This window comes from Salvelinus sp. IW2-2015, linkage group LG15 (assembly GCF_002910315.2).
Source record: "Salvelinus sp. IW2-2015 linkage group LG15, ASM291031v2, whole genome shotgun sequence".
Classification (NCBI taxonomy): domain Eukaryota; kingdom Metazoa; phylum Chordata; class Actinopteri; order Salmoniformes; family Salmonidae; genus Salvelinus; species Salvelinus sp. IW2-2015.
The window spans coordinates 65,760,002-65,784,461 of record NC_036855.1 but is presented as its reverse complement, the minus strand read 5'-3'; the positions used below and the strand labels follow the sequence as shown (position 1 = coordinate 65,784,461).

The 24,460-nt window shown below is 41.9% G+C and overlaps 2 protein-coding genes across 2 annotated transcripts in view; both read left to right on the top strand.

Annotated features, from left to right (window-relative positions):
* The window catches only part of LOC111973858 (transcription initiation factor TFIID subunit 4-like), a 747,250-nt gene that overhangs the window by 290,471 nt on the left and 432,319 nt on the right, over positions 1 to 24,460 (top strand). The gene's annotated exons all lie outside the window — the stretch shown is intronic.
* On the top strand, positions 10,954 to 23,555 carry LOC111973861 (protein LSM12 homolog A). The gene is made up of 5 exons (XM_024001298.2): positions 10,954 to 11,116; positions 18,900 to 19,030; positions 19,992 to 20,101; positions 20,781 to 20,907; positions 22,919 to 23,555. Exons 1-5 carry the CDS (start codon positions 10,990 to 10,992, stop codon positions 23,003 to 23,005), a joined length of 582 nt encoding a protein of 193 aa, XP_023857066.1. The 5' UTR covers positions 10,954 to 10,989; the 3' UTR covers positions 23,006 to 23,555.

The window sequence follows — 24,460 nt, the reverse complement described above, 5'->3', positions numbered from 1 at the left end:
CGTTTTGTTTTCCAACTTTTGATGTAAATTGGTTGACTGTAAAATGTAAATTAGTTGGCTGTAAACATTCAGATGCATGTTTTATTATTTGTCCTGATCTCAAACAGAAACACATACAGTATACACAGTGTCCTGAATCTGGTCTGGGATCTATGATATACATCTGGGATATACATCTGGTCTGGGTTCTGTGATAGACATCTGGGATATACATCTGGGATATACATCTGGCCTGGAATCTGTGATGGACATCTGGGATGTACATCTGGTCTGGGTTCTGTGATAGACATCTGGGATATACATCTGGTCTGGGTTCTGTGATAGACATCTGGGATAGACATCTGGTCTGGGTTCTGTGATAGACATCTGGGATAGACATCTGGTCTGGGTTCTGTGATAGACATCTGGGATATACATCTGATCTGGGATCTTTGATAGACATCTGGGATATACATCTGGTCTGGGATCTATGATAGACATCTGGGATATACATTTGGTCTGGGATCTATGATAGGAATCTGGGATATACATCTGGTCTGGGATCTTTGATTGACATTTGGGATATACATCTGGTCTGGGATCTTTGATTGCATTTGGGATATACATCTGGTCTGGGTTCTGTGATAGACATCTGGGATATACATCAGGGATATACATCTGGCCTGGAATCTGTGATAGACATCTGGTCTGGGATCTGTTATAGACATCTGGGATATACATCTGGGATATACATCTGGTCTGGGACAGACATCTGGGATATACAGTACCAGTCAAAAGTTTGGACACACCTACTCATTCATGGGTTTTTCTTTATTTTTACTATTTTCTACATTGTAGGATAGTAGTGAAGACACCAAAACGATGAAATAACACATATGAAATCATGTAGTAACCAAAAAAGTGTTAAACAAATCAAAAAAWATATATATTTTCCAATTCTTCAAAGTAGACACCCTTTGCCTTGATGACAGCTTTGCACACTCTTGACGTTCTCTCAACCAGCTTCACTTGGAATGCTTTTCCTACAGTCTTGAAGGAGTTCCCACATATGCTGAGCACTTATTGGCTGCTTTTCCTTCACTTTGCGGTCCAACTCATCCCAAACCATCTCAATTTGGTTGAGGTCAGGTGATTGTGGAGGCCAGGTCATCTGATGCAGCACTCCATCACTCTCCTTATTGGTCAAATAGCCTTTACACAGCCTGGGGGTGTGTTGGGTCATTGTCCTGTTGAATGAAAAAATGATAGTCCCACTAAGCGCAAACCAGATGGGACGGTGTATCGCTGCAGAATGCTGTGGTAGCCATGCTGGTTAAGTGTGCCTTGAATTCTAAATAAATAACTGACAGTGTCACCAGCAAAGAACCACCACTCAATAACACCTCCTTCTCCATGCTTCATGGTGGGAGCCATACCTTCGGCGATCATCCGTTCACCTACTCTGCGTCTCACAAAGACACAGCGGTTGCAACCAAAAACAAAACTTTGGACATCAGAACAAAGGACAGACTTCCACCGGTCTAATGTCTATTGCTCGTGTTTCTTGGCCCAAGAAAGTCTCTTCTTCTTATTGGTGCCCTTTAGTAGTGGTTTCTTTGCAGTAATTCGACCATGAAGGCCTGATTCACGAAGTCTCTTGTGAACAGTTGAGATGTTGAGATATGTGTGTTACTTGAGCTCTGTAAAGCATTTATTTGGGCTGCAATTTCTGAGGCTGGTAACTGTAATGAACTTGTCCTCTGCAGCAGAGGTAACTCTGGGTCTTCCTTTCCCGTGGCGGTCCTCATGAGAGCCAGTTTCATCATCACGCTTGAAGGTTTGCGACTGCACTTTAAGAAACTTTCAAAGTTCTTGACATTTTCCGGATTGACTGACATTCATTTGAAATGCATTCCAGGTGACGACTTCATGAAGCTGGTTGAGAGAATTCCAAGAGTGTGCAAAGCTGTCATCAAGGGTGGCTTTGAAGAATCTCAAATATAAAATATATTTGTTTAACCCTTTTTTGGTTACTACATGATTCCATATGTGCTATTTCATAGTTTTGATGTCTTCACTATTATTCTACAATGTAGAAAATTGTACAAATAAAGAAAAGCCCTTGAATGAGTAGGTGTGTCCAAACTTTTGACCTGTACTGTACATCTGGGATATACATCTGGGATATACATCTGGTCTGGGATGGACATCTGTGGAACGGTATACATCCTGGTCTGGGATAGACCATCTGGGATATACATCTGCGCCTGGATAGACATCTGGAATATACATCGGTTCTGGGATGAGACATCTGGGATATACATCTGGTCTGGGATAGACATCTGGGATATACCATCTGGTCTGGGATAGACATTCTGGGATATACATCTGGTCTGGGATAGACATCGGGGATATACATCTGGTCTGGATGACATGTGGATAGACATCATAAGGGATATACAATCTGGGATGACATTTGGGATAGACATCTGAATACATCTGTCGGGATAGACATTTGGAGCTACTGATAGACATCTGGTCTGGGGATAGACATAAGGAGTAGACATATCTGGGATAAACATCTGGGATATACATCTGGGATAGACATCTGGGATAGACATCTGGGATAGACATCTGGGATAGACATTTGGGATATACATGTGGGATAGACATGTGGGATAGACATCTGGGATAGACATGTGGGATAGACATCTGGGATAGACATTTGGGATATACATCTGGGATTCATGACATCTGGGATTAGACATCTGGGATATACATCTGGGATATACATCTGGGATAGACATCTGGGATAGACATCTGGGATATACATCTGGATAGACATCTGGGATAGACATTGGGATAGACATTGGGATAGACATCTGGGATAGACATTGGGATAGACATCTGGGAGTATACATCTGGATAGACAGGTGATAGACATCTGGGATATACATCTGGGATACATTTGGGATAACATCTGGGATTAGACATTTGGGATAGACATCTGGTCTGGGATAGACATTTGGATATACATCTGGGAAATACATGTGGGATAGACAATCTGGGATAGACATCTGGGATATACATCTGGATTGACATTTGGGATAGACATCTGGGATTGACATTTGGGATATACATCTGGCCTGGGATAGACATCTGGGATGTACATCTGGGATTGACATTGGGATAGACATCTGGGATGTACATCTGGTCTGGGATAGACATTTGGGATATACATCTGGTCTGGGATAGACATCTGGGATGTATACATCTGGGATGACATTTAGGATAGACATGTGGATAGACATCTGGTCTGGGATAGACATCTGGGATAGACATCTGGTCTGGGATGACAGTGGGATATACATCTGGGATAGACATCTGGGATATACATCTAGTCTGGGATAGACATCTGGTCTGGGATAGACATGTGGATATACATCTGTCTGGGATAGACATCTGGTCTGGGATAGACATCTGGGTAAGACATCTGGGAATAGACATGTGGGATAGACATGGGATAGACATCTGGGATATGAACATCTGGGATAGACATCTGGGATAGACATCTGGGAAGACATCTGGAATAGACATCTGGTCTGGGATAGACATCTGGGATATACATCTGGGATAGCATCTGGGATAGACATCTGGGATATACATCTGGGCAAGACATCTGGGATAGACATCTGGTCTGGGATAGACATGTGGGATGTACATCTGGTCTTGGATAGACATCTGGGATAGACATCTGGTCTGGGATAGACATCTGGGATAGACATCTGGTCTGGGATAGACATCTGGATATACATCTGGTCTGGGATAGACATCTGGGATATACATCTGGTCTGGGATAGACATCTGGGATATACATCTGGTCTGGGATAGACATCTGGGATATACATCTGGTCTGGGATAGACATCTGGGATATACATCTGGTCTGGGATAGACATCTGGGATTATACATCTGGGATTGACATTTGGGATAGACTCTGGGATATACATCTGGTCTGGAAGACATTTGGGATATACATTTGGGATATACAGGGGGGCAAAAGTATTTAGTCAGCCACCAATTGTGCAAGTTCTCCCACTAAAAAGATGAGAGAGGCCTGTAATTTTCATCATAGGTACACTTCAAGACATACAAGACCACCATAATTTGCAAATAAATTCATTAAAAATCCTACAATGTGATTTTCTGGATTTTTTTTTCCTCGTTTTGTCTGTGTCATAGTTGAAGTGTACCCATGATGAAAATTACAGGCCTCTCTCATCTTTTTAAGTGGGAGAACTTGCACAATTGGTGGCTGACTAATAACTTTTTTGCCCCACTGTACATCTGGGATATACATCTGGGATTGACATTTGGGATAGACATGTGGATGTACATCTGTCTGGATAGACATTTGGGATGTACATCTGGTCTGGGATAGACATCTGGGATATACATTTGGGATATACATCTGGTCGGGATAGACATTTGGATGTACATCTGGTCTGGAGTAGACACTGGATATACATCTGGTCTGGGATAGACATGGGGTGTACATCTGGTCTGGGATAGACATCTGGGATATACTTCTGGCCTGGTATAGACATCTGGGAATGTACATCTGGGATATACATTTGGATATATCATCTGGTCTGGGATAGACATTTGGGATATACATCTGGCCTGTATAGAACATCTTGGGATGTACATTCTGGGATAGGACATTTGGATTAGCATTGGGATATACATCTGGGATAGACATGTGGGATAGGACATGTGGATATAACATATGGTCTGGGATATACATCTGGATAGACATCTGGATAGACATGTGGGATAGACAGGGGATATACATATGGGTCTGGGATTATACATTGGGATAGACATCTGGGATATACATCTGGGATAGACATGTGGGATAGACATGTGGATATACATATGGTCTGGGATATACATCTGGGATAGACATCTGGGATATACATGTGGGATAGACATGTGGGATATACATGTGGGATAGAGTAATGAAGCTGTATCCTTTCCACCAAACCTCCAACCAGACAAAACGCAAAACTCTGAAGCCTTCTAGTTTATTATTTAATTTAATTTAAATGTATTTGCTTGCTGAGCAGAGTTCTTTAGTCTGTAAATGTGAGCTTGCAGAGCGCTGTGATGAAATATTAATTAAAAACTAAAAGAATGTGTTTTTATCTCATGATAACTGATTGTAATCTGTACAGTCAACCCTATGTATTGAATAATAGCATATTTATAAATGGTTACCAACTGAAAAACATCCTGCATGTCATTTATTTGCTTTGGTCTTTCAGGTGAATGATATGAATAGCTGCATACAGTATTCTGACATTTTTATTGTCAGGGCATTTCTTATTTAGTGTTACATAACTTAACTTGCCAAGCAAGCATAAACTACTAGTCTGTAGCTGGGTACAGCAAACTACTTGAGATGAACAATGACTCATGAATTGATTAGGTTTAACCAGAAGGTGGAACTATTTCCCTATAGTTCAAGTTTTATCACATGCACAAACAGGTACAGTGAAATGCTTAACTTGCAAGCTCTACCCAACTGTAGTAATCAATATCAAAATAGTATAACTAATTTTAAAAGATATAATACAGAAAAAAATGAGAAATAAGAGAGGAAGCCATAATAACATATCATTTGTCAATCACTCAATTTCGTAAGGCAGCATTGTAACTAAACAAAGTGAGATTTTGCATACATATTTGGGAGGGATGGAGGGAGACAGTTACACTGCTGGTTACATAGCTGGAAATAGACACAGTATAAGGTAAGAGATAAAGAAAACATTTGGCCTATATCATGCATACTTAAGAAACACGATTACATATTATGTAAACGGGAACGATACACTCTTCAATCATCAGCAGAAAAATTGCCATTCTGCTTTTGCCTAATTCGCTCGATAACAATATGGAAAAATTGTTTATCTTGCTGCGCAACAATTTCTTGGCCTACTTTTGAGGCCTTGTGGTTAGATTTTGGTCATTGGGCTAGAAATTTCAGCTCCACCTGGCAACCCTGGCCACCCAGACAACTGCAACTCCTATTGGTTGAGAAAGTACACTACATTACCAAAAGTATGTGGACACCTGCTCGTCGAACATCTCATTCCAAAATCACGGCCATTAATATCGAGTTGGTCCCCCCTTTGCTGCTATGACAACCTCCACTCCTCTGGGAAGGCTTTCCACTAGATGTTGAAACTTTGCTGCGGGACTTGCCTTCATTCAGCCACAAGAGCATTAGTGAGGTCAGGCACTGATGTTGGGCGATTAGGCCTGGCTCGCCGTCAGGGTTTCAATTCTTAAATTGGAAACTTAAATCCGTTTTACCTCATTTCTACCAGCATGTTAAATGTGCAAACAGAGGGAAAAGACCACTACAGTCCCTGTGCCCAAAAACACTAAGGTAACCTGCCTAAATGACTACTGACCCGAAGCACTCACGTCTGTAGCCATGAAGTGCTTTGAAAGTCATGGCTCACATCAACACCATTATCCCAGAAACCCTAGACCCACTCCATTTGCATACTGCCCCAACAGATCCACAGATGATGCAATCTCTATTGCACTCCACACTGCCCTTTCTCACCTGGACAAAAGGAACACCTATGTGAGAATGCTATTCAATGACTACAGCTCAGCGTTCAACACCATAGCACCCTCAAAGCTTCCATACGGGCCGCCCCAGGTGGTAAGGGTTGGTAACAACACATCTGCCACGCTGATCCTCAACACGGGGGCCCCTCAGGGGTGCGTGTTCAGTCCGCTCCTGTACTCCCTGTTCCCTCATGACTGCACGGCCAGGCAGGACTCCAACGCCATCATTAAGTTTGCTGATGACACAACAGTGGTAGGCCTGATCACCGATCCAGATGAGACAGCCTATAGGGAGGAGGTCAGAGACCTGGCCGTGTGGTGCAATGACAACAACCTCTCCCTCCTTTTTTTGGGGTATTTTCTTAAAACTGCATTGTTGGTTCAGGGCTTGTAAGTAAGCATTTCACTGTAAGGTCTACACCATTTGTATTTGCATGTGACAAATAAGATTTGATATGATATTACCTAAGTCCAGGATGGACAAAGGGGTCGTTGTTGGGGCTCTGTTTCTGGACCCAAGGAAGGCTTTTGATACTGTTAACCATGAGGTTCTCATCACAAAATTGTCCAAGTTCAACTTTTTTCCCGATGCCTTAAGATGGATGAAATCATACCTTGAAGGCAGATCTCAGTGTGTCAGTGAGCAATGAGCTGTCTCCCACTCTTAGCTATGCGTTCCCCAAGGGTCAATACTGGGGCCCTTCCTGTTCAGCCTGTACATTAATGATCTGCCTTCTGTCTGTACTGGGTCTGAAGTTCAAATTTATGCAGATGATATAGTGATATACAGTATGTGCATGCAAAGAGCAAACAACAAGCTGCACGAGAACTCACTACTGTAATGGTCCAGGTGACAAAGTGGCTCAGTGACTCATGTTTGCATCTCAATGTGAAAAAACTGTCTGCATGTTCTTCACAAAGAGGGCAACTGACGCTACTGAGCCAGATGTCTATGTGTCAGGGGAGAAGCTCCAGGTGGTATCTGATTTTAAGTACCATGGCATCATACTTGATTCCAACCTCTCTTTTAAAAAGCAGGTGAAAAAGGTAATTCAAATAACCAAATTCAACCTAGCTAATTTCGGATTTATACGAAATTGTTTAACTACAGAGGTAGCAAAACTGTACTTCAAATCTATGATACTCCCTCACTTAACATACTGCTTGACTAGTTGGGCCCAACATTAAAATCCATTCAGTCTGTCTATGAACGGGCTCTCAAAGTGCTTGATAGGAAGCCAAATAGCCATCATCAAATCAAATCAAATCATATTTTATTGGTCACATACACATGGTTAGCAGATGTTAATGCAAGTGTAGTGAAATGCTTGCGCTTCTAGTTCCGACCATGCAGTAATATCTAACAAGTAATCTAACAATTTCACAACAACTACCTTATACACACAAGTGTAAAGGAATGAATAAGAATATGTATATATAAATATATAGATGAGTGACGGCCGAACGGCATAGGCAAAATGCAATAGATGGTATAGAGTACAGTATATACATATGAGATGAGTAATGTAGGGTATGTAAACATTATATAAAGTGGCAGTGTTTAAAGTGACTACTGATACATTTATTACATCAATTTTTCCATTATTAAAGTGGCTAGAGTTGAGTCAGTATGTTGGCAGCAGCCACTCAATGTTAGTGAAGGCTGTTTAACAGTCTGATGGCCTTGAGATAGAAGCTGTTTTCAATCTCTCGGTCCCCACTTTGATGCACCTGTACTGACCTCGCCTTCTGGATGATAACGGGGTGAACAGGCAGTGGCTCGGGTGGTTGTTGTCCTTGATGATCTTTTTGGCCTTCCTGTGACATTAGGTGGTGTAGGTGTCCTGGAGAGCAGGTAGTTTGCCCCCGGTGATGCGTTGTGCAGACCTCACCACCCTCTGGAGAGCCTTACGGTTATGGGCGGAGCAGTTGCCGTACCAGGCGGTGATACAGCAAGACAGGATGCTCTCAATTGTGCATCTGTAAAAGTTTGTGAGTGTTTTTGGTGACAAGCCAAATTTCTTCAGCCTCCTGAGGTTGAAGAGGCACTGCTGAACCTTCTTCACCACGCTGTATGTGTGGGTGGACCATTTCAGTTTGTCCGTGATGTGTACGCCGAGGAACTTAAAACTTTCCATCCTCTCCAGTACTGTCCCGTCAATGTGGATGGGGGGTGCTCCCTCTGCTGTTTTCTGAAGTCAGCAATCATCTCCTTTGTTTTGTTAACATTGAGTATGAGGTTATTTTCCTGACACCACACTCTGAGGGCATTCACCTCCTCCCTGTAGGCCGTCTCGTCGTTGTTGGTAATAAAGCCTACCACTGTAGTGTCGTCTGCAAACTTGATGAACCGTAGGATAAATAAGGGGGCATATGAGCAGACAATGAAAGCTCTTACAATATTTGATGATTACATTTCTCTAAAACAGGTTATAGGCTACAGTAGAAGAGTCAGAAATGTAGGTGCAATTTAGAGGGGTAAATAGACCAAATTATTAGGGTGAGGCACATGGGCTACTAACATCTTACTACACAACATACACTTAGTATTACTTTCTTAGCTACAGTATACATGTCTCCCTGGCATATTACATAATTTATGAAGCAGCATACAATACATTTTTGGACTCACATTGTTCATGCTGTGCTCACTTGAACAAGAAGGTGGCGCTGCGGTCCTCCGAATTAACAGTTGTTTTGAGCGTGGCACAAATCATGCTTATTTGACAGCATGGCCAATGTTGAATGTTTATCATTTTTAATTTGGGAAAAAAAAACTTAATCCCAGATTTGGGACCACACATCCACTGTCACTGATTTCTTCCAAACCACTCGTTGAATTTGCGATTTCCAACTTGTTGTGTAATGTTTATGTCCAATGGCCTATGAGCACTGATACGTTTTATCCATAATTTCTCTTCATTATTTATTTTCATATGAAAAGGATTAAAAAGGATTTGCCAGTAGATTGTCAATTTGATTAATGATGATGAATGCTAGCTAAAATTGTGAAAGTATGATGTTGACATGATCAGTCCAATAAAAGCTTCTGTATAACGTGGTTTGCTGTCATTTTATCTGTGGCCAATGACCTTGAGCCTTCTTGGATGGGCACTTCTATGGCAGCTGAAGGGCTAAAATGTTCAAGGTCTCCTTACACTTGGCAGTGACGTAAAGTCCCCATTAGTGACAGAACACTGAGCCAATCACGGCGCAGCGCTCCATATGTTCAGCTGGCTTGCCCCACCACCACAGAAAGCACTGAGCTAGGCTGAAACACCTGCATTTTGGAGCTGCCTTACTCAAGAAAACAAAAAAGAGACCATAGCTGTGTTCGAATACTCATACTAACCACACAATTTGTGACATTAATTGACTATATAGTATGCTTATTGGTCATAGTATGGATATAGTTATTATTGCAAAAGTTCCCGGATGTCGTACTAAATTCACCAAAATACTAAGTATACACGCAGAGAACACTATTTCCGTACTTTTAGGGCCGATAATGCAACTCTTCAGTAAATGGGCGTTGCTTCACAACGTTTTCAGATTTGAAGAAAATYGCAGAAAATATGCAGCCGATGTCCGACGAGAGCAAATACAAATTCATTGAACTAACTAGTGGGAAATGTTAGGGAAATATTTAGCAATGTAATAAAGTAATTACTTTTTAAATAAGTTACGTTACATGTTGTGTTGGCTGACAATTTGTTAGCTACGCTATCCTTACGAAACGCATAGCATTACAGTAGTATGTGCCTGTATGTTAGCTAGTTACCTAATGTTCTGAATTTACAATCTGACAACGCTCTGGATTTACGAATGCCCAGAGTACACTCTGTTACTGCAGATTGAATTTACGAACACACCCGAAACCGTAATTTTTTTTTGCTAGTCATTTGTTGTGTTAACAAGCTAGCAAGAGGTTGCATAGCAACAGCATCAATTTCCGGTAGACAGGAGCAGCTCTAGTATGCTCAACTGAAACGATACAGTTTGTTTACAGTATACTAAAATTAACTAATAGTATATAGTATGTAGTATATACTCATTAAGTATGTAGTATACAGTATGTTAGTATGGGTATTCGAAACACAGTCTATGTTGGTATGCAGCTTTATTAATTCAATGATATATATAATTTTTATATAATTTTTTCATCCAAGGGATCCAACAATATGATATCCTTGGTAAAAATCTAAATGTAATGCTAGAATGCCAGCTAGCTACAGTATGAACTGTGGAATTAATTAAAATCATCATATGCAACGTATGTAATTTGACATTGCCCGAAGTCGTCCAAGTGACGAGTTCACGTACTAATTTTACGTAATACTGGAGCTCCGCTTTCCTGGCGGAGAAGATGGCGGCTCCGGGACCGGGGGAGTATTTTAGCGTCGGGAGCCATATCTCTTGTCTTACCTGCTTGGGCCAGCGTCTGCAGGGAGAAGTGGTGGCCTTCGACTACCAGTCCAAGATGTTGACTTTGAGTATCCTTTCTCCATTTTAGGATGCCATTGAATCATTGGCCTGTGTGCCTTCGGCGAGGGCCTGTCTGTAACCAACKTATGTCAAATAGTTATCCGCGCAGGCGTAATTGTAGCTAGGCGAAATGCTTAGCTAGCTGTGTCCGACGTGAAATATTTTGATACAATTCATTACTTTTGTATTACATTTTGTTAATGTTGCTGGAGTTTTGCTCTGATCGCGTAGTTGTTGCTTACATGTGTTGTGAGCCAACGTAGAATTGCTGATCCTCGACTAGGATCACTATTTGGCAGAACCCATTATGGCATCATGGCAGATTCATTAACAGTATACAGTAATTGTTATTGGCTAGCGTGACAGTCTTGCTTACTAACTGACCAGCGCAGGTGGTTTTGACATGCGATATACTGTCATTCTTATTGCCACCTAACTGATTGCAATGGTAGGTAAGTGACAATTAATTTCATTTCCTCAACGCTAACTAGCGACGTTAATTTGCTGTTAGTTAGCAGCTATCGTTAGCTTGCGTTTAGATAGCCAGAAAATTATAATTTATGGTACCATTTGACGCTGTTAAGAATATCAAGCATAAAGACAGTCTTAGTTATCAATCGGATTAACTAGCACGGCATGGTTGACTTGTCAAAGTCAGTGGATGACCCAAGGGTACCTAGTTAACGTTAGTTAGCCTAGCTAGTTAGCTAGATACGGTAGTATGATGAAACATGCCGGTTCTGTCACTGTACAGTAAAGCTAGCTAGCTAAAAGCGAATCTTATTGGTCAACTATATGGCTCTTCATTAAACCTTGGCCCAAGTAACTAGCTGAAAAAGCAATGGATTTCTCTCGTCAATCCACACTTTTGAGGGTGGGCGTAGGACCACCATATGCATGTGCTCCAATGACTGGTTGTCAGTAGCCCTTGATCATGACTCTCAGTTCCATTACATTACACTTAATGTTGGATGAAAGCGTCTCCTGTAGTAGTGGGTGGGGGTTGTTAAAATCTAACGCTCGGTCTGAACATTAAGATGCATAGCTTGCAGTGCAGTTTTGTATTTCTAGCGCGCATTTTCCGTACTTGAGGCACATGTGCTTCGCTTTTCAACTAGCTAAAAGCTTGGTAGTTGGAGTGTGTGTATTCGTTTGTATGCAACGGTAAAGCAACGTACGAGTAGAAAATATTGAGCTCATGCGGTGCTGACCTGTTGCACCCTCTACAACCACTGTGGTTATTATTTGACCCTGCTGGTCATCTATGAACGTTTGAACATCTTGAATAACAATCTTGCCTTAATGCCATGTACTCTTATCTCCACCAGGCACAGCCAGATGAGGACTGGCCACCCCTCAGAGACGGGTTACTCTCTAGGTTTCTTCCTATGTTCCTGCCTTGCTAGGGTGTTTTTCCTAGCCACCGTGGTTCTACATCTACATTGTTTGGGGTTTTATGCTGGGTGTCTGTAWAAGCAATGTGTGACATCTGCTGATGTGAAAAGGGCTTTATAAATACATTTGATTTGGTACACAGAACACACCACTGCCTAGTGCTGCACCCCCAAAGCACTGCGCCATTGACAATGAATGACTTCCGCTGGWACAGTTTGATGCATCCGGTGGACATGAGGCGTAATGACCTTAACTTTAATATCAGAGAGAAATCATTTGAAAAATACAGGTTAAATTGATACTCACCTTGGTCGTGCCGAAGTGTAATGGAAGTGTAGTTTAGTCTGATGGAGGCTCCATATCTTTAACTGCTACAGTGTAGTTTGGTCGGATGGAGGCTCCATAGCTGTATGGATCTGTAACTGCTGCAGTGTAGTTTGGTCGGATGGAGGCTCCATAGCTGTATGGATCTGTAACTGCTGCAGTGTAGTTTAGTCGGATGGAGGATCCATAGCTGTATGGATCTGTAACTGCTACAGTAAGTGTGTCTTTATTTGAAGGATTCTTTCTCGCTGATAAAAGACAAGGGCCATATGTTTAGAAAGCCATTTCGCAAGCAATGATTATTGATGTTTCTAAACGTTAAAGATGCACTATGCAGAAATCATTCCACCATTTCCTGGTTGCGCAAATCGTAGTAGTGCCTCTAATTTTCGTTGGTGACATAACAAGCAAGTATAGTGTAGAGTTGTTGTACCATCTAAACCGCTGTGAAAAATATTTTCCATAACCAAACATTTTGTATTTTCAGCCATTTGAAGCTGGTGTTCCAAACCAAAAGTAATAGACGTAAGAACAAAACTTAAGAACGTGCAGCATAGAAATGGTGCACATAGAACATATCTACCACTTCTTAGACTTGCTTTCAATGAGTGACAGATCTTTAACTTATGTTTCTATGTGAATTTGTTCTGGTTGCCAAAAAAGTTACATATTGCAACTTTAAAACACAGCTTCGGGATTGTAGTTCACATAAGTCGTGGCCGAAGCTAATGGCTGAGAACTGTAGGGAGAAGGCAGAATGCTGCCTACAGTTTGAGCGCTAGGTTGTCACATGCATGCCGCTATTGACATTTTAACTGTATTTTTTCTTCTCGTTATACTAGTCCACTGAGACTGAAGATGTTGTTTAGCACTCACAGAGCTTCTCAATTTAATTGTAGATTAAATTGTCAATGAATGGCAGTGGCAGACAGTAAAGACCCCACCAGGAACAAAGCATGCAAACATGTAACCACAGTTGCAATTCTTTCTGTGTTGTGGTTAAAGCCATAACTGTAGTTGGATGTTTTGTAGATGAATAAATCACATTTTATTAGTCACATGCGCCGAATACAACAGGTGTAGATCTTACAGTGAAATGCCTACTTACAAGCCCCTAACCGACATTGCAGTTTCAAAAAATAGAGATAAAAGTAACAAGTAATTAAAGAGAAGCAGTAAAAATAACAATATATACAGGGGGGGTACKGGTACAGAGTCAATGTGCAGGGGCACTGGTTAGTTGAGGTAGTATGTAGGTAGAGTTATTAAAGTGACTATGCATAGATGACAACAGAGAGTGGTGTGGGGGGTGCAATGRYAATAGTCTGGGTAGCCATTTGWCTAGATGTTCAGGAGTCTTATGGCTTGGGGGTAGAAGCTGTTTAGAAGCCTCTTAGACCTAGACTTGGCTCTCTGGTACTGCTTGCCGTGTGGTAGCAGAGAACAGTCTATGACTAAGATGGCTGGAGTCTTTGACAATTTTTAGGGCCTTCCTCTGACACTGCCTGGTATAGAGAGCTTGGCCCCAATGATGTACTGGGCCGTTCTGTAGTGCCTTGCGGTCGGAGGCGTAGCAGTTGCCATGCCAGTCAGGATGCTCTCGATGGTGCAGCTGTAGAACCGTTTGAGGATCTGAGGACCCATGCCAAATCTTTTCAGTCTCCTGAGGGGGAGTAAGTTCTGTTGTGCACGCTTCACGGTGTGCTTGGACCATGTTAGTTTGTTGGTGATGTGGACACCAAGGAACTTGAAGTTCTCAACCTGCTCCACTGCAGCCCGTCGATGAGAATGGGGGCGTGTTCAGTCCTCTTTTTCCTGTAGTCCACAATCATCTCCTTTGTCTTGAACACATTGATGGAGAGGTTGTTGTCCTGGCACTACAACAGTTCCTTTTGTCCAGGTGGGAAAGGGCAGTGTGGAGTGCAATCGAGACTGCATCATCTGTGGATCTGTTGGGGTGGTATGCAAATTGGAGTTGGTGTAGGGTTTCTGGGATGATGGTGTTGATGGTGTTGATGTGAGCCATGACTAGCCTTTCAAAGCACTTCATGGCTACAGATGTGAGTGCTTCGGGTCGGTAGTTATGTAGGCAGGTTACCTTAGTGTTTTTGGGCACAGAGGCTATAGTGATCTGCTTAAAACGTGTTGGTATTACACACTCGGACAGGGAGAGGTTGAAAATATCAGTTTAGGCACTTGTTATTTGGTCAGCGCATGCTCGCAGTACACGTCCTGGTAATCCGTCTGGCCCTGCGGCCTTGTGAATGTTGACCTGTTTAACTTCTCTGGGATATGTGGGACGCTAACGTCCCAAAGTACAAAGTACATCATGTTACACAATACATGTATGTTTTGTTCGATAATGTGCATATTTATATCCACAAATCCCAGTTTACATTGGCGCCATGTTCAGAAATGCCTCCAAAATATCCGGAGAAATTGCAGAGAGCCACATCAAATAACAGAAATACTCATCATAAACTTTGATGAAAGATACATGTTTTACATAGAATTAAAGATACACTTGTTCTTAATGCAACCGCTGTGTCAGATTTCAAAAAAACTTTACGGAAAAAGCAAACCATGCAATAATCTGAGACGGCGCTCAGATATAAACAACATTTCTCCGCCATTTTGGAGTCAACAGAAATACGAAATTACATCATAAATATTCACTTACCTTTGATGAGCTTCATCAGACTGCACTCCCAGGAGTGTTGTTTTGTTTGATAATGTCCAGTATTTATGTCCAAGTAGCTACTTCTGTTAGCACGTATAGTACACATATCCAAACGCTCGCGCAGATCCAGGCGAACGTCGGACGAAAACTTCAAAACGTTATATTACAGGTCGAATAAACTTGTCAAACTAAGTAGAGAATCAATCTTTAGGATGTTGTTATCATAAATATTCAATAACGTTCCAACCAGAGAATTCCTTTGTGTCTATAGAAGTAATGGAACGCAAGTCGATATCATGWGMAATGTGCGTGACCAGGAACTGGCACTCTGCCAGACCACTGACTCAAACACCTCCCATCCGGCCCCACATCACAGTAMAAGCTTCATTCAACGTTCTACAGACTGTTGACATCTAGTGGAAGGCGTAGGAAGTGGAAACAGATCCATATCCCACTGGGATTTCAATAGGCGATGAGTTGAAAATTGACCWGCCTCAGAATTCTCACTTCCTGTCTGGATTTTTTCTCAGGTTTTTGCCTGCCATATGAGTTCTGTTATACTCAGACATCATTCAAACAGTTTTAGAAACTTCAAAATGTTTTATATCCAATAGTAATATCAATATMCATATATTAGCATCTGGGACAGAGTAGGAGGCAGTTCACTCTGGGCACGCTATTCATCCAAAGTGAAAATGCTGCCCCCTATCCTAGAGAAGTTAAAGGTCTTACTCACATCGGCTGCGGAGAGCGTGATCACACAGTCTTCCGGTACAGCTGGTGCTCTCATGCATGTTTCTGTGTTATTTGCATAGAATTAGTTTAGCTCGTGTCACTGGGCAGCCCTCGGCTGTGCTTCCCTTTGTAGTCTGTAATGGTTTGCAGGCCCTGCCACATCCGACTAACGTGAATAGCATGCATGTTTTGTTCAGATGGCATGATTGAAGTGGAATGTCCATCTTACCAGGTATCCTGGTAGTTTTTGACAAGCTATTCCAGAGGTGATGTGACTCCCATCACGGCCAGTTGTGATACAGCCTGGAATCGAACCAGGATCTGTAGTGACGCCTCTAGCACTGAGATGCAGTGCCTTAGAACGCTGCGCAACTCGGGAGCCCATTCATGTCCCTCTACTTTCTCTAGGATGCTTCCTGTCATTCATTGCTATGCTATAACCTGGGAATGTTCTCCTGTGGCTGCAATAGGTGGCAGCATTTCCCTTGGTTGTCATTCCAGCTGACTATGACAGTACTGCTACGGCCTACCCCAAGACTTCCTCAGCCTCTAACCACAGCTGCTGGCGGGGAGCCATGCGCCTGGCAAGACTTCCTCAGTCTCTATCTAACCACAGCTGCTGGCGGAGTGCCATGTGACTTCCTCGGTCTACTACTCTATTACGTTGATCTACAGCTGTCTGAGATTTCACATTTTTGATGTGGAGAATGGACCCTAATATTGACGATGGATGGGGAGAATAGACCCTAATATTGACGATAGATGGGGGAAATAGACCCTAATATTGATGGGGAGAATAGACCCTAATATTGGTGGGGAGAATGGACACTAATATTGACGATAGATGGGGAAAATAGACCCTAATATTGACGATAGATGGGGAAAATAGACCCTAATATTGACGATAGATGGGGAAATAGACCCTCATAATGATTGACTCATTCTAACCCTGTTGATGGTGGTGATATATTTGCTKAGTCAAATACCTGTAGAGGAGTAGAAGGCACTCAACCAACGTGAGATGAGGTGCAAGCAAAAAAAATCATAAAGGCATTTGGAAGGAATAGGCTTTACTCTCACGTGAGAAACACACCTGCCAAATGCTCAGTCAAATGGCTGGATTATTGTGCAGCATGACAGATATGCAGTCTGGACTGTTGGTAAAATGGGGTGTTTTTGTATAGACCTAAAGTGAATCCTCCATATTTATCCACAGGTCTTGAGATTCTTTGAATGTCACTGATGCTCTAGCAATGTGCTAGGATGCTTCTTTTCTACTGTTACTGATGCTACTATGCATTGTGTGATACTGCTGCTGCTGCTACTATGCTATAAGCAATTGGTGTGGATTGCTGCTGCTGCTACTATGCATTGTGTGATGCTGCTGCTGCTACTATGCATTGTGTGATGCTGCTGCTGCTACAATGCATTGTGTGATCTGCTGCTACTATGCATTGTGTGATACTGCTGCTACTATGCATTGTGTGATACTGCTGCTACTATGCATTGTGTGATGCTGCTGCTGCCTACTATGCATTGTGTGATGCTGCTGCTGCTACTATGCATTGTGTGATGCTGCTGATGCTACTATGCATTGTGTGATGCTGCTGATGCTACTATGCATTGTGATGCTGCTGATTGCTACTGCATTGTGTGATGCTGCTGATGCTACTATGCATTGTGTGATGCTGCTGATGCTACTATGCATTGTGTGCTGCTGCTATACTTCTACTATGCATTGTGTGATACTGCTGCTGATGCTACTATGCATTGTGTGCTGCTGCTACTACTGCCTATGCATTGCGTGATACTGCTGCTGATGCTACTACTACTGCTACTATGCATTGCGTGATACTGCTGCTGATGCTACTATGCATTGTGTGCTGCTGCTACTACTGCTACTACTATTGTTATGAGAATTTCGTTATCAATGTTCATAAACTTCAGTTAGTCTACTCAGTTAGCAACCCAGAGTTTCTGGTTTAAATGGTGGTGATCCACTGACATGTTAGAAAAACAATGTGTGTAAATACCCTCACATTGCCATGATGACAAGATGCTACCTGTCTGTGCCTGGCACTTCCGCCCCTAGCGAGAGGGTGTTCTCCACGGCAGGGGACATAGTGACTGCAAAGAGGTCTACCCTCTCCCCAGACTATGTAGACATCCTCATCTTTTTGAAAAATAATTTGAAGTTAAGCTCAGGTCTGCTTTGCTTTCTTTACTTGTTTTTGATGATGTGGACACGGGCTATTGTTTCATTCACTATTGTTCAAAGGAAGAAGGTATCATGCCTCATACTGCACTTTAATTTAACAATTGAGTATTGAATATTTTATTTAAATATTTGATTTAAACATTGAAAAGTTTGTTTCTTTAAGTGTTCTTTTAAGTCATAAATGGAAAGCAAAGTTATATTTGTTTCCACTTTTTTTTTTTTCTGATCCGAAAAATGATCCGATCTGTGACTCAAAACCGGGATCCGAACCGCAAGTTTAAAAAATTTGTTCCACTACTACTACGCATTGTGTACAGCTACTGCTACTACTATGCATTGTGTACAGCTACTACTATGCATTGTGTACAGCTACTACTATGCATTGTGTGGCACTGCTGCTACTACTCAGCTTGTTTACCTTGACTTGAGTTCCTCCCAGAATGTGATCCCTCCAGCAGAAAGCCAACTCTCCACGACGTCATCCTGATCAATTTAGCCTATGTTTCTGAAGTGGATATAATAAATGACCGCACTGAAACTCCTCCTCTAGCATCACTGAATGTTAGCAAGGTAAGCCCTCATCTGCTGTCATACTGTAGGTCCCTCATTCAGCCAGTTCCACTGCTTTTTTTCTTTCTGCCCCTCTAATCAGGGACTGATTTAGACCTGGGTCACCATGTGTGTGAAATGAATTATCAGGTGTAGTCCTGACCTCGSCGGGTAAGATTTGAATACCCCTGCTGTAGATGCTGCTTGGCTTTTGTGTATCCTAGCCTAGGCTTTTGTACGGGATTCTTTGTTCTTATGATTAGACTATTTGTATGGAAAACAAAATCTTTTGTACATCTTATGAACAGGCCAGGTCCAGTGTTAGGTTACTTGCAATGAGATGACTTGAGTTCCATTTGTCACCTGTCTCAAATAATCACCCATCTGAGCCAGTCATTGTTAAATCTTCCTTGTCAACTTTCTCATCCCATTTTTCTGATCAAGGCTATCAATTGTGTTTTCAATTGTAAGCGAAAGTTGCGTCTTGCGCCTATTCCCTTCAAATGCATTTATATACTGAACAAAAATGTAACCGCAACAATTTCAAAGATGGCGAGTGCGCAGATGAGCTTCCCTGAGACAGTTTGTGCAGAAACAGAAATCCTTCGGTTGTCCACAGTTTTATCAGCTGTCCGGGTGGCTGGTCTCAGATGAGACCAGCTTCTTCACCTGCAGGTGAAGAAGCCGGATGTGGAGGTTCTGGGCTGGCATGGTACATGTGGTTATGAGGCTGGTTGGARGTACTGCCAAATTCTCTAAAACGACATTGCAGTTTGTGCACAAAATTTGAGAGAGATACACTTTTTGTGAATATGGAACATTTCTGGGATCTTTTATTTCACCTCATGAAACATGGGACCAACACTTTGCGGTTATATTTTTGTTCCGTGTAGGTTTTGATTGCACCTCGACTCAAGTTGGTTGACTGCCTTCTTCTCCAAATCCCCTCCTAACTTTCTCCTCCCTGCCATCTTTCTCCCAGCTTGCCAATCGAGCACGGTCAGAGAAGGAAGACAAGCTGTCCCAAGCATATGCAATCAGTGCTGGGGTTTCTGTGGAGGGCCAGCATCTATTCCAGACTATTCACAAAACGTAAGTGCCTTTTTCAATTCAATAATATTAATTCCAGAGGGGCAGTGTCGGTGGGCAGCATTGTCTACTGGTTATAATATATCTGACACGGGCAGGGGATTCTTTATGGACCCCAGGCCGCCACTGGGCCTACTGAATATCCTTTCCAGTTATAATGGCTAGGTTTAGAGGCAGGTGATTTGAATACATCCCATGTTAGGTCAACGTTAATGAAAACATTGAAAGTCTTGACCTGATTTTGGCTCTTAATCTTTGTTTAAATTAATAACGACAATCCCAGCTCCGACACCTCCGTTTTCCCACACGGCCAACGCGGTGCGGCTGATGATCAACTGCTGTGCACACAAACTAAGTGATAGCATGTCAGGCGGCAAGATTCTCTGGGAGAATTGGATAAAGGCATTCACATATACCTTACAGTACTAAGTTGTCCCGCATCTCCCCAATGTCTGTATCCCTATCTACCTTTACAGATAATAGGCTTAGATAATCTAATGGTACATACTCTTATAAATTGTTGTCAAGTTTTAGCTTCATAAATAAATATTTAATTGATTTCATGCTTTATTTCAACATATTAGATTAAAACGCATTTTAGTGGTTTAAATAGACCTGACTCCTCAGCTCAAGGACTGTTTGACCCGTTAAATGATTTAATGATGTGTACTATGTTCTGCAGCATCAAAGACTGTAAATGGCAGGAGAAGAACATAATGGTGATGGACGACGTTGTAATCTCGCCGCCATACCAGGCTGACAACTGCAAAGGCAAAGAGGGAAGTGCTTTAAGTCATGTACGCAAAATAGTGAGTATCGCTTACCTACTACACCTACATCTGTCTACCTACTACTACAACTTTTAGGTCTGTCCACCTACCTACTGCGGTTAGGTCTGTCCACCGTTGAAGTCGGAAGTTTACATACACCTTAGCCAAATACATTTAAATTCAGTTTTTCACWATACCTGACATTTTAATCCTAGTAAAAATTCTTTGTCTTAGGTCAGTTYGGATCACCACTTTTATTTTAAGAATGTSAAATGTCAGAATAGTAGTAGAGAGAATGATTTATTTCAGCTTTTATTTCTTTCTTCACATTCCCAGTGGGTCAGAAGTTTACATACACTTAATTAGTATTTGGTAGCATTGCCTTTAAATTGTGTAACTTGGGTCAAACGTTTCGGTAAGCCTTCTACAATCGTCCCACKATAAGTTGGGTGAATTTTCTCCCATTCCTCCTGACAGAGCTGGTGTAACTGAGTCGGGTTTGTAGGCCTCCTTGCTCACACACGCTTTTTCAGTTCTGCCCACACATTTTCTATGCGATTGAGGTCAGGGATTTGTTATGGCCACTCCAATACCTTGACTGTTGTCCTTAAGCCATTTTGCCACAACTTTGTAAGTATGTTTGGGGTCATTGTCCATTTGGAAGACCTATTTGCGACCAAGCTTAAACTTCCTGACTGATGTCTTGATGTTGCTTCAATATATCCACATTTCCCTCTCTCATGATGCCATCTATTTTGTGAAGTGCACCAGTCCCCCCTGCAGCAAAGCACCCCCATAACATGATGCTGCCACCCCCGTGCTTCACGGTTGGGATGGTGTTCTTCGGCGTGCAAGCCTCCCCCTTTTTCCTCCAAACATAATGATGGTCATTATGGCCAAACAGTTCTATTTTTGTTTCGTCAGACAAGAGGACATTTCTCCAAAAAGTACGGTCTTTGTCCCCATGTGCAGTTGCAAACCATAGTCTCGCTTTTTTTATGGCGGTTTTGGAGCAGTGGCTTCTTCCTTGCTGAGCGGGCCTTTCAGATTATGTCAATATAGGACTCGTTTTACTGTGGATATAGATACTTTTGTACCCGTTTCCACCAGAATCTTCACAAGGTCCTTTGCTGTTGTTCTGGGATTGATTTTCTCTTTTCGTACCAAAGGGCGTTCATCTCTAGGAGACAGGACGCGTCTCCTTCCTGAGCAGTATGACGGTTGCGTGTTCCCGTGGTGTTTATACTTGCGTACTATTGTTTGTACAGTTTGAAGGTGGCACCTTCAGGCATTTGGAAATTTATCCCGAGGATGAACCAGACTTGTGGAGGTCTTGGCTGAGTTCTTTTGATTTTCCCATGATGTCAAGCAAAGAGGCACTGAGTTTGAAGGTAGGCCTTGAAATACATCCACAGGTACACCTCCAATTGGCTCAAATGATGTCAATTAGCCTTTCAGAATGACATCATTTTCTGGATTTTCCCAAGCTGTTTAAAGGCACTGTCAACTTAGTGTATGTAAACTTCTGACCCACTGGAATTGTGACACAATGAATTATAAGTGAAATAATCTGTCTGTAAACAATTGTTGGAAAAATTACTTGTCATGCACAAAGTAGATGTCCTAACCGACTTGCCAAAACTATAGTTTGTTAACAAGAGATTTGTGGAGTGGTTGAAAAACGAGTTTTAATGACTCCAACCTAAGTGTATGTAAACTTCCGACTTCAACTGTACCTACTGCAGTTAGGTCTGTCCACCTATCTACTGCGCTTAGGTCTGTCCACCTACCTACTGCGCTTAGGCCTGTCTACCTTACTACTACTACTACTACTGTTAGGTATGTCAGCCTAATTACTACTATGGTTATATGTCAACCTAACTACTATTGTTATAGCTGTCAACCAACCTACCAATTGTTATAGCTGTCAATGCATTGCCTTTGCTGTGTAACAATTATACAATTAACATGTCGTTTGCACTTTTTCTTAACTTTTGTTATGGTAACGATCATACATCTCAAGTTGTCTTCCCTTGTCCGTCCTCTGCAGGTTGAGAAACATTTTAGAGACTTGGAAAGTCAGAAGCAARGTTCACAAGCACAGCAAACACAGAAGGACTCCCCTTTATCATCTTGAGTCAGCGCAGGGCAGTGTGGGTCGGGCCAGCCAGGGAATGCAACACTGCGGCGGGCTGGTGGACGGCACGGCGGGGAGTCTGTCTGGACTGCCGGACGAGGTTGGCATTCCTAGAGACCAGGAAGATCCAGCGCTGAAGAGCACTGGGTCCAGAAGATCAAAAAAACAGTAACGAAAAAGACACACAAAAAAAAGAGGAAAGAGTTAATCTTAAATTAGACTTTATAAAGATAATTTAAAACATCAACCATGAAGCAACCATATAGTTAAAGGAAACTAACTTCATCTCACTCATCCCTCCCATCAATCCATCATCTTCCTCTTGTCCCCAATGGCTTTTCTCCTTTCTTTTCCATAAATTTCATTTATTCAAAAAGAGAAAAATAGAGCAGTCAAAGGCTTGTTAGCTTTATTTCTGTCAGTTTCCTTTTTTTGCTATATCCATGTTATACAAGTGTCTGTTTTTCTGTCTTTTAAACAAAACGTGACTTGAAATGCCACACTTTAAAAAGACATTTTCTAAAATAAAAGTAACACATTCTGACTGTAATACAGTAATTTCAATAGCTTTTTGCGAGGCAAAGAACACAAACCTTTGAAAGAGTCAGATGGCAAATTATTGATTTCCTGTTAGGTATTTTCATTGTACAATGAATTGTGGTATATGGAACATTGTCTCTGCAAAAGAATGGTCAGTCAATAGTGCAGTAGGCCTAGCCTCATTAAACTGCTGACCACTGCATTCATGTTTCTGTTCACATGAAGTGAAACCGAATGTGAGCTCTCGTGAGATCGGTCTGGTTTTACAAGGCTCCAGTAGMCTACCATTTAATCATGACTATTCAATGTGCATGGTCAAACTTGGCATGCCACCCTTTATACACCTGACCATGRACATGCCGTCCAGTTAACTAAAACATTATACTGGTGTTGGTGCCATTTAAAGTAAAGATGTTTCATGTAAGTTGTTCAACAACTTGTTTCATGTAAGTTGTTAAGTTGTTCAAAAGAATTTGACTACACAGCAATTGTTATTTCCTCATTAGAAAAAGATTTGATTACAGAGAACTGACCCCATCCCTTCATTACCTGGACATTTAATTAAAATGGGAAACGGATTCTTATTTCTCCAATGCTGGCCCCTGCTGTGCTTGCTGCTTCAAATAACCCAGGACAGAGGATACTGAACAAGATTGGTGAAGGGAGGCTAAGTTGTTATTCCAATGGACTGTAAATTACAGGTCATTTCAGTGTCAGTGATGGTACCTGTCGAAGTAGGAAGTGAGAATCTGCAGGTAATGTCATTACATTCCACTGGGTACCTGCTTGTCTGATCACGGAGAAGACTAATTCATGGACTGCCGGAGACATGATTGGACAAGGGCAGTGCTTCCCAACTCCAGACCTCGGGTACCCCCAGCAGCATACATTTTTATTGTAACCCAAGAGAAACTC